Source organism: Phasianus colchicus, chromosome 17, assembly GCF_987193195.1.
Source record: "Phasianus colchicus chromosome 17, bPhaCol1.hap1.1, whole genome shotgun sequence".
NCBI lineage: Eukaryota > Metazoa > Chordata > Aves > Galliformes > Phasianidae > Phasianus > Phasianus colchicus.
The window spans coordinates 5,989,938-6,005,872 of NC_143452.1; the positions used below are offsets into that span (position 1 = coordinate 5,989,938).

The following is a 15,935-nucleotide window of genomic DNA, read 5'->3' on the forward strand; positions in this document are numbered from 1 at the left end:
GGCACTGTGTTGGCTTTCCTCCCAGAGCTGCCTCTGAGGGTTGAATGCCGAGGGATGGTATGCCCCAAACCCACCTGCACGGCTCAGCTCTCCCCAGCCAGCATGCAGAGAAAGCCTTAGGGACCCAGCAGTCACCTGCACCCTCTTTCTCCTTCTCGGTTACATGTGGCAGCAAATTAGTTTTGGAAGGCAGTCTTCCCTCCTGTTTCTTTTTGGTGTGAGATTTATTTCTAACTGTGTGTGCTTTGTAGTTGCACTTGGCAGAGTGGAGTTTGTTCAGCTGTCCATTCCCTAGCTAATCTGGTGTCTTAAAATAAAAACAAGCAAGTGGATCTCTAGAGAAAGGATGCCACATGAAGATGTGGAAGGATACATGTGGCTACCACAGCACTGCTCAAAATCATTTTTAGGGTAAGAAACTCAAGAAGAAAAAGAGGCTCAGTACCCAATTGGGCCTTTTTCTGATGCTGCCTCAAAGTGACAAAATGAAGTCTAGACAAGACTTCATTGTGGCCATACAGCAACAAAATCATACCTCTTTCACCGAATTTAGGTAACTGTGGAAGCAGTGGATCTGCTTTGGAATCCAGGACTTTGCATTAGGATGGAATACAGCGTTGTCCAGCTTTTCCCTCTTTTGCATGAATAGTTTGTCCTCTGGAGCAAACAGCACTGTAGACACCAGAAGAAGACTGTTGGTATAGATTGTCATTGCCCCACTTGGTCTCAAAAGGAAGTTTTCCACCCATGAGAAGAGGGAAATTTTAAAATAGAAAATAGCCTAGACTGGAGTTAAAACAGGGCTAGGACTTGCTGGAGGAATGAGATCCAGTGGGTTAGATCTCAGTAATCTGGCAAAGCAGGACTGTCCGTATACAACCTTTCTGAACCTTTACTTCCCCACCCATAAAATTCTTGCAGTAATGCTTCACCCAGCTAAGTAATCTTGGCTGGACATTAGCTACTTCATTGGGAAGTAACTATGTAAAAAAAGAATTGCCTGTCCATCCTTTCTTTTACTAGTATCCCAGGATGAAGCAATGTTTTTGCTCTTTGTGGTGGCATAGAAACCTGACTGAATTTTAAACTTGAGTTGAATCCTTGTTTTCCAGCTTTGTTTCCCAACTCCATAAATGTTTGTTTCAGTATATTCAATTGTTGTCTTTGAATGTCTTTCAATAAGCAGACCCCAGTCTTAACATGTCAGTCGTAGTTTGTGATATGCTTTTTTTTCTAGGTACTTGATTAGAAAATCTTCATTTAACAATATTCTATTGTTTTGATTACTATTGTGTGTTATGAGTGTGATATTCTTTCCCTTAGGCACAACAGGGATTTACCAGGGAGCCAATGGCCTGACAAATTCTGCTGGATTCAGTGCTGTGCATCAGGTATATCTCAGCATTTATTATTGGCAACCTTGTCAACTATTTTAAACACCTAGAATACTGGTAGATCAGAGAGATTATCTTGGTGTTTACGTATAATTAAGAAAAGTTCTACTGTGTGTTTTGCCTAGCACCATTTTGGTCTACCTGAGTGGTATGGCCATTTGTTGAACTTCTAGGTATCTTCATTAGCTTTAAAGTGTGTGTATCAAAATACAGAGAATGCAGTCCTTGAAGGACTCCTGGCAGTCTCTGCTGTGGTGTTGCACAGCAATGCTGACAGTTTCATTACTCCTCTGCCATCTTGCAACTTTCAGATATGTTTTCCAGAGCAGAACACTTCCCTTTTAGGATCTTATCCTCTGCTATCCTGGCACTGTGTAATAAATAGGAACATACTGAAAGAGGTGTTGGCAGGCACTGAATACTGAGCCATCTGAGCTGTCTCTATGCTTCCTTCTTTGAGAGTACACCTGTCTGTGGGCTTCATGCTTCAGATACCTTAAGAAATGTGTGTGTATAAATAAACAGCATGCATATATGCACAAGACATGTTTTTGCAGTAATAGATGACTTTTTTTGATTGGACTGAACATATGAGTATGCTATCCCCAAAAATGTTTTCAGTTAGCCATGGAGTAATAATTTCAATTACTTGCCAACAAGATGGTTGTTATGTCTCATATTTCAAATGACAACAGTGGGCAATTTCATTATTACTTCAGTTTTGGCTAAAAACATTGTCAATAAATGCTGAAATAAGCGCACTTGATTGAAGTATAGAGCTTACCTGCAAAAAGGAGAAATAAGTGTGTTGTTTTCATCATTTTGTGATATTCTTAAAGAGAAAACAATGGAATTTTTCACTTCTTTTTCAGCTTAATATTTATTTTAACAACTTGAGTCATTTCTATTCTTGAGTGCTCCCCGGTGACTGAGAGCTAATGAAATAGCTGTGCCACAGACAAAATTTAAGCAGTTAAAAAGGAAAGGGCTTTTAGTCTTTCTAAATACTATTTATTATTTAATTTTATTTAGGACCAGATACTAATTACCATTTCTGGGGAAATAAAAACCTTTTGTTGAAGGACAATCCCCGGAGCACAAATACAGTTCTCTGCCTGAAAAAGCAAATAAGTGAACAAGAGCAGGAGTTCTGATGATGAACAGAAGAAACAAATGAATTTTTTTATGTTTTAATTAACCAGATATAAGTTTTCTAATCTATTTCTATGTCTTGCTTCCCACGAAGAAGAACACATGGACAGAGCGTTACAAATTTGTTTGGGATCCTTAACATCAGGACAAAGAGTATCATCATACCCCAGCTTTCCAAGTTCACTTGCACCTTGTGATTTCAGTACAGTTTTCTACAGACAGAATATCATTCTGGCATTTAGTTCTTGCAGAGGCAGTAGGACATGTGTGAGCATTCTGCAAAGCAATTGTTAGATTCATTTTTTTTCCCTTTTTTATATCCCATTCTAAAAGATGATCAGAAAATGCTGCTGATAACAGAAAAATGCAACCTACTTTATTTCTGTATAGAATTGTTAAGCCCTGTGATGCAAGATGTGTCAGTATTGCTAAATGAAATCCTATAGAAAAAGCAGAAATTGCCTGATATCTGACCTCATGTTGAGGTCATATCTGGGAGGAGGATAAATGTAATTTCATAAGTGAACAAAACATATTTCTTTAGCAAAAATATTCCTGAGCCAGGACTTGCTGCATGTGCAGATAACATTGCTTTGCTGTGTGTGTGATGCCTTATTTATTTATAAGATAAAACTGGTGATACACAGAAATTACATGCTTCTTTTTTCCTCAAAGGAATATTCATCATATCCAAGCTTTCCTCAAAGCCAGTACTCACAGTATTACAGCTCCTCCTACAACTCTCCCTACATGTCCACAAACAGCATCAGTCCTTCAGCCATCCCAACCTCCACTTATTCTCTGCAGGAGTCTTCTCACAACATCACCAGTCAGAGCACAGAATCGCTGTCTGGTGAGTGCATTTCTTTTGTTTTCAGTTTGCACTGCCTGCCGTCTTTAGACATAAGTGCTGTATCCTAATTGTTGGATGTTTTTTTTAGTACTTATATTTACACCGAGAAATCAGATTTCCTAGCATGTAACAGTTTTGCTCACAACAGTTTTGGGAAGAGATGAGAAAACACAGCCTCTGTAAGACTATCCTGTGTCGTTTTCATGAGTGCACACGGTTTGATCTCCTTCTAAAGGTAGTATAGAAAGATAAAATAATTACATGCAAAAGCCAGATCAATCCTTAGTGTTAATATGTGTAAAAGTAAGTTCAAAACAAGTGGCCATGCTCTGAAAAAGCCCCAGTTTCCTCAGTACCCCACATCTCTGTCAAAGTTTCTGTTCACTTCTCACAATCTGTAATGTATGCATTCATAAATAAGTACATAAAGAGAAAGTTTCTCTTAAAAAAAATCAACACAAACTGTTTGTCTAAGTTAAAAGTTCAAGACAAAGTCCGTATAGAAAGACTTAAGAATATGTGGCCTCTCTTTGAGCACTTAATTCTTAAAGTCTCATGGCTTAAATGGTTTGTGGAATTATTGACCAATTATGATCCTCCAATGTACTGTTCAAGAAAAATCTTCAAATATCACTTCCCTTCTAAAGTTTTCATTGGCATGCAATAACAGTTATATAGAACGCCACATAATTTGAGGATGATCACAGTATACGCCCATTGTAGGTCTGCTGACTTATGGAACAAATCTGAACATCTGTGGTTGCTCTGAAAGAAAAATAAACTAATAATGGTTGTTAAAAAGAAGCAGTCACAGATTGCTCTAAAAGCAGTTGGAGGATTTTCTGTTCCTTAGATCTTATCTCAGCCTTTTTGAGAAAGTGATTTCATAAAAGGCTTGTTAGGCACAATCCAAGCTTCTCTGAAGAAGAATATGGTTATTCAAGGAAGCTGGAGAGGCCACAGCTTAGCAAGGTGAAAAGAAAAATATGTTTGAAAAGGATTTGTAATGTAAGGTAAGTGAAATCTGGGCAGGTTTATGAAACTCAAGCCATCCAAAACAAAAACGTTATACAGGGAAGTTCACCTTTGACTGCCTCTTCTCAGTTATTTCTAAACTGGTGAAATGGAATATGGCTAAACAGACTATACATATATTTTATAAATAAAAGGTGATATTGAAAGTATCTTTTCAATCCTGAGCATTTATCAAATTTTAAAAAAAGACATTTTTGCATAAGTTTAATTTACTTTTCTACTGCATTTCTAATTTTTCTCAAGCAAAGGGGGGAGAGGGGAATAAATTTCAAAAAGTTTTGTTTTTTTAATGAAAAATGATTACGTTTTTGAACTGCCACATCTACTTTTTTTTCTGTATACACTCTTGGTGTTTTCTGAAATTGTTGCAACAAATCTTAGAAGTTTTAAATTATTTTTCTAACTTTGTAAGCTTTTGACATGAAAAAAATTAAGATTTTCTGACAGTATTTTCATACCAATCCTGGTGCTCTCCACTAAGCGGTTTCCTGCTCTAGTTATAATGAGACAGTGCAAAAATTAATTTTAAATTTATATTTAATTCTTTTCCTCCCAATAGGAGAATATGGAACAACACCAGCAAAAGATATAGAAACAGACAGACATCACAGAGGGTCGGATGGCAAGGTACGAGCCCGATCAAAAAGAAGCAACGATCCTTCCCCCACTGCTGACAGTGAGATTGAGGTAATAAAATTAACTTACATTCCCTTAGTAAATCCTGCAAGAGAAACAGTTGCATCTATCAGCAAATCCCACCAGCAAACTAGTGAAGCCAGAATAGCATTAGCAATATAATCAGAGCCTTTTATTGTGGGTAGTCAAAGTAATTGCTCAATTTCTATATTATTAGCATTTCTGATTCTTCTTTGTATGTGTATATGCAAAAAACTTGTGTTTTTAGTAAACCTGCTTACAAAAAATTGCATGTCATTTACCCATCTTGACATGCAATGAAGAATTTCTGTAGTTGTTAGGAAAGCAAACTCTCAGGGTGATCAGCAGGAACATAGTTTCAAATTTCTTGATCTGCTGTTTTGCCTGCTTTCACAAAGCATCTGCAATCAATGTGCTACATGGGCGTGAGATCTTAAAAAGTTCTAGTCCACTTGGACATATTTCCTGACTGAACAAATTCTTGCAATTGCATAATGTGTAACTGTATTTCTCTTTTCCACCCTATCTGTCATCACAGCGTGTATTTGTGTGGGATTTGGATGAGACGATAATTATTTTTCACTCCTTACTCACGGGAACCTTTGCATCCAGATATGGGAAGGTAAAACATAATTTTTTTAACATTACTTCTTGTCTAGCCAGATTACATCAGGATCTGTGGTAGCAGTTAATAAGACAGATTTTCAAACAAATGCTGCTGATTTTATTCAGACACATTTGTATAAATAGGTCCTGTGGTATTTCCTTCTAACAGGAATATTTAATTTACCTTCCTTTTATGTTGTAAGTAGCTCCTTGTTTTTAAAAGCTTGTATCATTTGGCTGTTCAAATCAGGATGTGCTTTGACTTGTCTTTCCTCTGCAAGGAAGAGCCTATTTAGCTGGTACAGGGCAGTCACTGGCCTGAATGGGGTAATGTTTTCTGTTAGACCGGTGTTTTCTTTTGAATCTCAGATAACTGTTTTTAAGAAAGATCTTGTGTTAGTCCGTTTAAGTTGCTATGGAGAATACTGGCTCCTCTTCCTGCACGGCTGCTGAAGCACATATTTTTAAGAGATTTTAGGAACAATATCTTTAACTATCCTAACTTCAGATACCCCCTTTGAAATACTGGCGATTACATTTGTTGAGGCAACATTCTGTGTATGAACAGACTGAATTTGGCTGCTCAGAAGAAAATGCTCGGTCTTTAATTTAGTACCATGTGCTTCAATTTCTTCCTAGGGCAGCTTTTTATGATAAACACTTAAGTCACTTGGAATTACAGAATGTCAAACACTTTTAAATGGGCAGGAAAAAAGACAATATCATTAGCTAATTAAAGGTGGATGACCTAGTTGGCAGCTGTTTCCACACATGGCTTTGAACAGTCAACTTCATCAGGAGACTGGAAAATAACCCTGCTTCTCTCTAGAAAGCAGAAATATGATTTGACATCATTTCATAGCTTTACCAGCTGTACTTGTTTTATGACAGTTATAACAAGCTGAATGTGTAATTAGCAAGATAGATTTATTGTTCGCTGTTAGATGTGCACAGTTGTAAAGGATATAAAATGGTGTTTGTGGTGTGGAAGTCTACTGCAGCACTTGGAATGCCGCTAACACTTCTAGCAGCACCCTCTGAAAACCAAGTATGTGTTTCCAAGCAGGGATTTATTCAGACCCATGTTGTACAAGGTAATTGAAGCGGTTACTTTTCCCAGGGAACGTAATGAATGAGGCTGTCTGAGGTATACATGTGCAAGCTCAAACCTACTGCCTGCAAAAAATAGAAGAATTAGGCAGGATCAGGAAATATAAACTTACGTGGTATAGATCTGCTATGTGGTCATACTTAGGATTGAGTAAGGGCTGCAAATAGCATACGGAGAATTCCTTAACTGTAGGAATATGTTTAGTCCTAGCATAAAACCTCTGAAGCAGTTCTCTTCATCAACTGCCTCCTGCTCTAACTTAGGGAACGTGGGGTTGGTTTCTTCTGCATGGGGGTAGATGATGGACTGAGGGATGTGATAGACTTGCAGAGGTGAGAAGCCTACCACCACAGTGCCTGTGAGCTCTTGCTCATTTCTGTAGCACACAATTTGGAGTTGAAGTGGGGTCAGGGAGTGGAGCCAGAAAAGATTTATCAAAAGCACTTAGCACTGTGTGAGATGTTCCCACTGGCCATGAGAGTACATTAGGCAAAGGCAGGGCACTTGTGGGCAACAGCCTACAACACAGAATTGGGAGAGAAAAACACAAGAAAATGGAAAATTAGGATTTTCTGTTCAGAAAGGCCTCTTTGGCCACAAAACAACAAAACTGTGTTGGCTGTTGCCTTTATACAAATGTAAAGAAAGGTACAGACAGATTTTTCTCTTTTTCTTTCCTTTTTTTTTTTTTTTATGAGTGAATCACCTTTTCTATTAAGCTATAACAAGCTCTTTGAGAGCCTGCAGTAGGATTTTTTCATAGTTCTTCATTTGTTTCATCAGTATTAGATTTCACAGAGCTTTTCTATAAGATAATGGTTCTGTTATAAAAGTATTATAGGCTAATGGTTTTGATCCAAAGACAAATAGAGACTTCAGTGGGCTTTGGAACAGACCTTAAACCAAGTGGGAAATAGAGCATGCTCAGACAGGCTGCCCTGGGAATCATTAAATAGCATCACAATTCAGAAATGTTAGAGTGAGTTGAACTGTGAAGTATAAGTGAAGCACTGAGCCAGGAGTTACTGGTGTTTCAGAAGCTTGTACATGAATAATGTAGGAAATGTTAATCTCAAAATAAAGTATCAGTGCCTAAAATTGCCGTGTTTACCTATAATTGATCATCAAAGATTCACATGCCTTTGGTTAGATATGCACATGCTTTGAATTTAATCTTCCACCTGATGGCCTTCCTCAAGAAAATATGCCAGCTTCTATGATACTCACCATCCCCTGCCCAACTCTGTCATAGTATCATCCTGTTGGTTGTGCTGGTATAGCTGCTGCGCAGCCATTCCAAAAATTGGACTACAATGTTTTAAAGTTGAAAAACAACACCTCACTCTGGGGTGATTTTTTCAGGGAGAGGACAGAAATGGAAGGAGGAATATCAACCTAGAGGAAGAGATCTGGGACTAAATTCTTGTGTTGTTTAGCTACAAAATCAGGATGCTTCTGCGTGTTCTTCCTTCATTGGTGGCGACAGTAGGGAGCTGTCAAAAAAAAAGATCCTGAGAAAAAAGAATAAAAAGGAAATGAGGGAAAGATTTCATAAAAGAATTATTCATGTTCCACTACAAGTTTTCTGACTTAATTTCATGTGAAAATTCTCTTTATATCTGGTATAAAACTCAGCTAGTGAAATCTCTGTAGTCCATGCCATAGAAAAGGCCCTTCAGAGCATGAACAGTTGGTCTCAGGTGTTTAGAAAATACTTTGCAAACTGTATAAACAGAGGTTAAGGCACAAAAAATATTCTCAAGGTTGAAGCATGAATGAATGGCCCAGCCTGTTTTGCTCCTCTTAGTGCCTTCTGTCAAAACCCTTTGCTCCATCCTATGGATAAGTCATCAGACATTTGGTCTCAATGTCTTTCCCATATGGGCACTGCACTATAGCCTTTATTGTGGTAGTCAGAGTGGCCTACAAATTCATCTCCCTTTGCCTTCTTGCCCATGGTGCATACTTGCACAAACATACAGAGTCACTTTTTAATTGATTGGGGCAGCCAGGCTGTCAGACCAGAGGAAATCTCTCCACCCCTTCATTTCTTAGCAGGAGGCCATCTGAGAAAGAAAAGGGGGAAAAAAAACTTCCATAGCCAATTAACCCTGGATATTATGTTCAGGAAGGTTTAGAAACCTGTTCTGCCGGCTTCTGATCATTGTATGGGTACAGAATATTTACCAAGTGCCTGGAGACCACAACACACATAAACCATCATTATGCCTTAATGTGCCATCTACCAAGCCCTTTCAGTCCCCAGACATGTATAGAGTTCCCATTCAGCAGGAAGGTGGCTGCAGTCTTTACTGTGTCTGCAAAGATCTGCCTGACATATCACTAATGAAATACAGTGGGAAAAAATGGATCAAAAACTGTTACAGTGCTGCTGAGATTTCACATGAGTTGGGTAGATGTCAAAGGGCTTTGATCACTTGTTTGGGGCAGCTAGACACAGTACAGAAGGACTCTTTTGGTACAATTAATTCAGACACAAGAAAAAGATATTGCAAGCATACCTGTGCCAAGTAAGTAACTAAATAAATTAAGCATGAGTCTATTCCCTTTTCCTTGATTAAGATCTTTGCAAGGTTGTTCTATAATCAGTGTTGACAAAGCATTAAAAAATGTTTGCATCTCTTTCAAAGAAATTTAAATATGATATTGCAGATTAATTCTCTTGCTTTTCAGAGGACTTGTATGAAGAAGAAAAGAGGCAAGAGGTGCTTTGTTTTTCCTAGCTGAGGGGTACGTGTGAGGCTAGTAGTATTTTGTACTGATCCCAGGATGCGCCTTTTTTGTTCTGAGCTGGTACGCTCCTTGATAAATTACCTCACCAGGATTTTAGTGTCAAAATGCAATTAAAGTCAAGCCTAGAGTTAAAATTAATCTTTTCATGCAATAGTTATCCTGAAATCCTGGAACTAAATGGAACAAATATGAAGGACTAAATAGCTGAATTGTTGGATCTTTACTAGGATTTTGACTATGTCTGCTAGCACTCGAGAGTTAAGATTTATAAAATTCCCTGTAAGATACGTAAAAGTTTTTGAGATTATTCATTATTGAATTGGCTCATATTAAGAAAAACATGCTACAAAAAATAATAGAGCACATTATGTCCCAATTTTAGTTTAGAATAATGCAAAGTCATGTTCAAGATTTTAGTTAAGTGAAGGTGTTTGGACTGGCTGTATTATACCGTGTCCCTGTGAAACTAGGCTGTGTGGTTGCTTTGCCTAGAGTAGCTGTTGTTTGCCTTGGAGTTGCTATACACTTGATTGATGCAAAGGCCATTTGTCTAAGCATTAATTTGCATTGCAGAAGTGGCAACCATAGATTTTTCCAAGTTCTAAGCAGCCAGGTGGAAAAGTGTGGTAGAGGTATTTCAGTGTGGTAGAGACAGAGCACACGTAGATGTTTCCAGCCATACAAACACAGGCTCTGCCTGTCTGATGAGGGATTTGCAGTGGTATGAGTATGCTAAGGACTAAGAAAGAGTCCTCTAACAGTAGTTGGGCCTCAAGACCTGGATAGAGTAACAAAAGTTGCTGCTTGGCCCAGCTGAGAACAGGACCTAGAAACAGTTTTCTTCCATTTCAATGAAGGTCATTTCTGCGGTGCTCTGAACTGGACGGCCTCATTCTCAACATGAGATAATATAGATTTAAGAACCCTTACAAACAGATGTGATGTAGATTTAAGAAACCTTAACCTTCAAAAGTTTCATTGGCAGTTACTTGTTCTTATGAAAAGTTTTCCTTTAAGTGAATTATCATTACCAATGTAAAGAAAAAAAAATCATTGAGAAGTTATTGCTTGGCTCTAGTTGAGGCACTTTAAAAAAACAGAGTTGATTTATTTATTTGTTCCTTTTCTACCCACTTTCACTGATTGCTTCAAGTAGCTTGTACTTTTCCCTGCATTGTTCTCTCACAGGACCATAAAGGCAAAACCTGATTGAAACACCATAGGGATTTAATCAAATCTGATGGTGATTCATGCTTCTAATGGCCAAATCTGTCCTTTACTACTTTACAAACTGAGAAGGAATAAAACTACATTTTATTGCTCGGCCGTTAAAAACTATTTGTAGAAGTTGCTAAGGTTCAAATCAAAAGCACCCTCCCTTGAGAACTATTAGTTAATTCAAAGTGCCATGGTGTTGCTTTTTTTCTTCTTCTCTCACTTGAGATGTGGCCTTATATCACTATTGCTGTTCAAACATCTGAGAGTTTTCCATTCCTTTGACAAACATGAGCCAAAGTGCTTAAGGACATCTGTTTATTTTATTTCTTTAATGAGAAAACCTTCCAATTTCTTACTGGCTCAGCTGTGTTTATTTACATTTTGTTAGTCATGTGTGTGGGGCACCTTGGGATGTTAAAAACCTGCAGAGGCCTGTGTGGAGGGCTGTTAGCTGGCATCCTGGTCAGAAAGGCAGAACAAACCCTTCCTAAGGAAAACACAGTCCTTGGAACTCCATAAAATAGATTTTCAAAACAAACAGAGCCTAATTCACCCAGTAGATCATGGATTAAGTCAAGATGAATACAATTTGGAAAGGATTTTCTGAGGAAGTTGGAGATTTTTTTACCCACTGGAGGCTAAACCTTGTATTTAATGCCTTTTTAAGTTAAATTAAAAAAGCGTTCAATCACTGCAGGTAATAAAAAGGTCTGATACTTTAGACATGCTGCTATATCAATTATTATTTCATTATTGGAGAGAAGGGAGTAAATAATTCCAGTCATTTGATTATTTCAAATGTGTATTTCAGGAGCAAACATCTGTGTTTATCATCTGTACTGGTTCAAGCAGCAGCAGAAATGGCAAAACCAGACCTAGGACAGCTTAGATGCTGGGCATGAGAGATGCTCTGAGCTCATGTAGATGTAACCTCTTGTACTAGAGCTTAGATGAACCGAGGGCTTCCTAAGCAAAATGCATGTGCAGCATTTGGAAGTATTAAAGGATTATTTCTGACATAAAATCTATGGCAGAAACAATGTTAGATTGTCAAGCAAGCATGAGTAAAGGGAACTTGCTTTCCAGTATCACTGAATCAGGCTTTTGATTTTAAAGGGAAGAATATTTTAAAAAAAACAAACACAAAGGGACATAATTTGGATTAGAAAGTTGCACGTGAGGATTACACGCCATGATATGTTTGCACCATGCTTTCAAGGAGTTTTGAATTTTTCACAGAGCTATCAAGAGCTTACATAGAAATACAGTGATTTTCCTGTGAGTAGAGCAAGGCAGTGAAGACGTGTTTGATGTAAATTCCACCCCTTTTTTGGCATTCATGCCCTACCTGATAAAAAGAAATTACTTGTGGACTTCTGTTTGTGAACGTTCCCTGTAACTGCTGTGCTTTAACACTGATGGACAGCTAAGTACCATACATCAACATTCTCACTCCCCTTCCTTAACAGCTGCTAGTTAACTCCATCCTAAACAGTACAATTACTAAATAAAAATAGTTTCCATTTGTTTTCAAGCATTATGACCCAGGTTTTAAAATGTATTTAAGTACTGCTTTCCCACAGGGCTGGACTCAATTTCAGAACTCATTGGTTCAGATGCTGGATAAATTAGAGTAGTTATTGCTGCTTGTCCCTAAGCATAGTTCATTTAGAGAACCTTTTCAACCTCCTTGTGCTTCTTGAATGTGAGGATTTAATTACTGACATTCATATTTGCTTATTGTAGTAGTTTCCAAGCAATAGACCATTTCAGAGCAGATATATGCCAGCAGAAGCACAATCCTTTAGTAAATAGTAAGCAATACCTCAAAAGTAAGGGGACTGGAGCACCTCCCCTATGAAGACAGGCTGAGGGAGCTGGGCTTGTTCACCCTGGAGAAAAGAAGGCTGTGGGGTGAGCTCACTGCAGCCTTTCAGTACCTAAAGGGAGCCTACAGAAGGGAGGGGAATCAACTCTTTGAAAGGGTTTATAACTGCAGGACGAGGTGAAATGGTTTTAAGTTGAGGGAGGGAAGATTTAGGTTGGATGTCAGGGGGAAGTTCTTTACTATGAGAGTGGTGAGGTACAGGAACAGGCTGCCCAGGGAGGTTGTGGATGTCCCGTCCCTGGAGGTGTTCAAGGCCAGGTTGGATGGGGCCCTGGGCAGCCTGGTCTAGCATTAAATGGGGAGGTTGGTGGCCCTGCATGTGGCAGGGGGGTTGGAGATTCATGATCCTTGAGATCCCTTCCAACCCTGGCCATTCTGTGATTCTGTGATTCTTTGAAAGTGTTCCCCAAATCACAGCAGTGGTGAATATGCAAAAGTATCTGAAGAAAGGAGTTGAATTGACTTTTGCTTTCTGTCTAGCATGGATCTGTCACAGGATTGCACTGTGATGACTAGAGACTATTCCTGTACATTCAGTAGATTGTCCAATAAACCTAGATATGGCAAAGTTTAGGTCATAGGATATGTCTTCATTTTGGGGGCCAAAAATTTTAAAGCTTGAAAATTAGAAAACTGGGTGGTAAGAACAATCCTTTGTCAAAAAGTTGGAAGTGTTGTCCCTTCCAGAAGTAGCTACTTGAGTACTTCAAACAACCGTTCTCACAAATACCCACTCTTTCGCTTGAAAACCTCTGAAAAGCTGAGTCCAGCAGTAATCTGCTTTTATTAAATAAAAGATAAACAAAACTAAGCTAGTTAAGTTTAGTAAAAGAGCTAAATGTGTTCTCATCCTCAAAGAGCCATAGACTTAAACTAGAACTGATGCACAAGGTTAATATTCCTGTTTTATGGGAAAGCCTGGTTCACATCTCAAATTGTGATCAAGGTATAAAATGTTACAGCCAAAGAATGATTATTCTTACAGGCTCTCTTTGTTCAAACATGTGGCCCAGGCACTTGTTTCTTTGCTTTTTTTTATTGTTATTATTTTTATACAACCATGCTGGTCCATTTTTCAGGAGTTTCCAAGTAATTAAACTCAATTAAAACTATTAAATTCTTTCTTTTGGTGACAACTTCATTATTAACAGCTAACCACAAGGATGAGATTTAACTTAGAAAAGCCCTTGATTGTATACTAATCCGTCTCTAACCTCTGGCTGACACCTGTGGCAGATAAACCCTACAGAATAGGAGTCTGATGAATACTCTTAATTAATACTTTCTTCCTTGTAGAAAAGTAATTATTTGCTCATGGCATAAACAGGTATTTGGCAGGGATTTAAAGAGATTGATTGGTTTTAAATAGAAAGGCTTTATTTTGTTGGGTGTTTTTTGGTGGTTTTTTTTTTTAGGGTGGGGAAAGGGAGGTCTGAATTCAAGATCTACGTTCAGGATGACTTTGTCCTCGCATTTTTAATGTCGGCTTAATTGGCACATTACTAAATAGCAGCGGATTCAGACAACAAGCTGATTTGTTACCTGTCTCATAGGAACGAGCTTTGCCCCTTTGCTAATGGCCTGCAAGTCTGAACAGGGTACCTGTAAGGCAGAGGCTTGGAAATGCCTGATTTGGAGCCAGGATTGGGGGTGAGAGCGACCTGCAGTTGAGAGATTGCCAGAGATAATTCTGCGTCTCGCTTCCTCTCAAAATTACGCTGTACAAGAGGGGAGAGCTGGCTGTAGACATACAGCCAACTGGATTAGTACTAGCTGCAGGTGTTAACAAATACATGTCTTTTTAATGCATACTTTAGGGCAAGCATAAGTAGTTTATGAAAAATTCAGCTCAGTGTTTCAGGAGCAGTGGTAAGAAAGCCTTGAAACCAAGCCATATGGGAGGATGCTGACAGCGCAGTCTGAAATGTAGCTAATGGACTTTTTGTAGGTAATGCTATCTGTAGTATTGAAAATATGGTAACACAGGCTTCTGTATACTTTAACTCTTGAGTAAGAAGTAGCTCCAGAGCTACACAGTGCATGCTGCAAGAGGTTCACAGCTATTTGTACTCTCATTAAGTAGATGAAAGCTAATTTGAATGGGTCTAGACATCCTGTGTTCCCTTTGTTTTGCTGCAGTACAGGGTAGTCTGAGTTTCACATGGCCTCACCAGTCCTTTCTTCCAACTTCAATCCTCTGCTTGTTCCATGCTCACCTCCAGTCTTTGTGGAAGTCATCTTTAGGCAGGGACAGACTGAAGGCTGCTCATCAAGCTCCCTTCAGCCACCTTCTGTGTCATATTGTTACTCAAAATGAGAAGAGAAAATTAAAGCAGAAACTGAAATAAACTTCAGGGTGAGATTAGTATGTAGGACATATGTGAAGTAAAACTGCAGTTTTAACATGTAATGCAGATCAACAAGAACTTGTTCAGAGAGGAACAGTGCATGCAACTAGCCAACTTAAAAGTGATATTCAGAAAAAAATCAGCAGCTCATGCTATTGAAAGAAAACAGTGGAGAGATTGGTCAAATGATCTCCAGAGGTCCCTTCCAACCCCAACAATCCTGTGAAAACATGAATAGACATTTTTGCCTTCCCCTGTGGAGTGTATCACAGTCTGTTTTCCATGTTTTCCCCTAGCAAGGCTAGCTGTTGAAAAGGCAGCAAAACTGCTCCTAGGCAAGCAGATACGGGGCTGGGTTTTAGCTGTGCCTCACTTTCAGTAGAAGTTATCTTGTTCACAGTGTTATCAGCAGTAGACAATAGCACTCCAGTCTCTCTGTCACATCTGTGACAGACAAAACAGGGAGACATGTCCAAGGATGCTCTTTATGGCAACCATACTTGATCAAAAAGGTTAAAAAAAAAAGCATGTCATCTTTGTACATTTTGATACTTTATGAAAGGGTGGTAGGGGCTTTTTACCTGTCATCTTCCTCACGATGAGCAGAAATGTGCAGCTGTGAAACTGCTACCTTTGTTCATTAAAAGTGGAAGTGAATGATGTGTTGAGGAGAGAAATCCTAAGGTCTTTGGGAACAAATACTTTGAAATGAGTACTGCTGCTGTGATGCTTATTTCAGCCAGCTGGTGGGAAGAAGTCTATTAAGGCTTTGTGTTGTCAGGCCAGGAGCTGAGCTCTGCTGGGGTGCCTGGTTTGTCATGTCTGAGCACCAGAGGGAAGCACCAAATGTAATCTGTAGGGCTGTTTATTTTCAGTGCTGAAGGAAGTTCCAGCAACGTGCACTGCAGAGGTGACACAC

The 15,935-nt window shown here is 38.8% G+C and overlaps 1 protein-coding gene across 9 annotated transcripts in view; it reads left to right on the top strand.

Annotated features, from left to right (window-relative positions):
- The window catches only part of EYA2 (EYA transcriptional coactivator and phosphatase 2), a 93,274-nt gene that overhangs the window by 59,320 nt on the left and 18,019 nt on the right, over positions 1-15,935 (top strand). For 8 of the 9 annotated variants that reach the window (XM_090152145.1, XM_090152151.1, XM_090152142.1 and 5 more), the window contains 4 exons: positions 1,324-1,391; positions 3,222-3,399; positions 4,994-5,121; positions 5,630-5,713. In XM_090152145.1, the coding sequence (XP_090008271.1) occupies positions 1,324-1,391; positions 3,222-3,399; positions 4,994-5,121; positions 5,630-5,713 (458 nt within the window). The remainder of the gene's footprint in view (positions 1-1,323; positions 1,392-3,221; positions 3,400-4,993; positions 5,122-5,629; positions 5,714-15,935) is intronic. The other variant, XM_090152144.1, reaches the window with a different exon arrangement.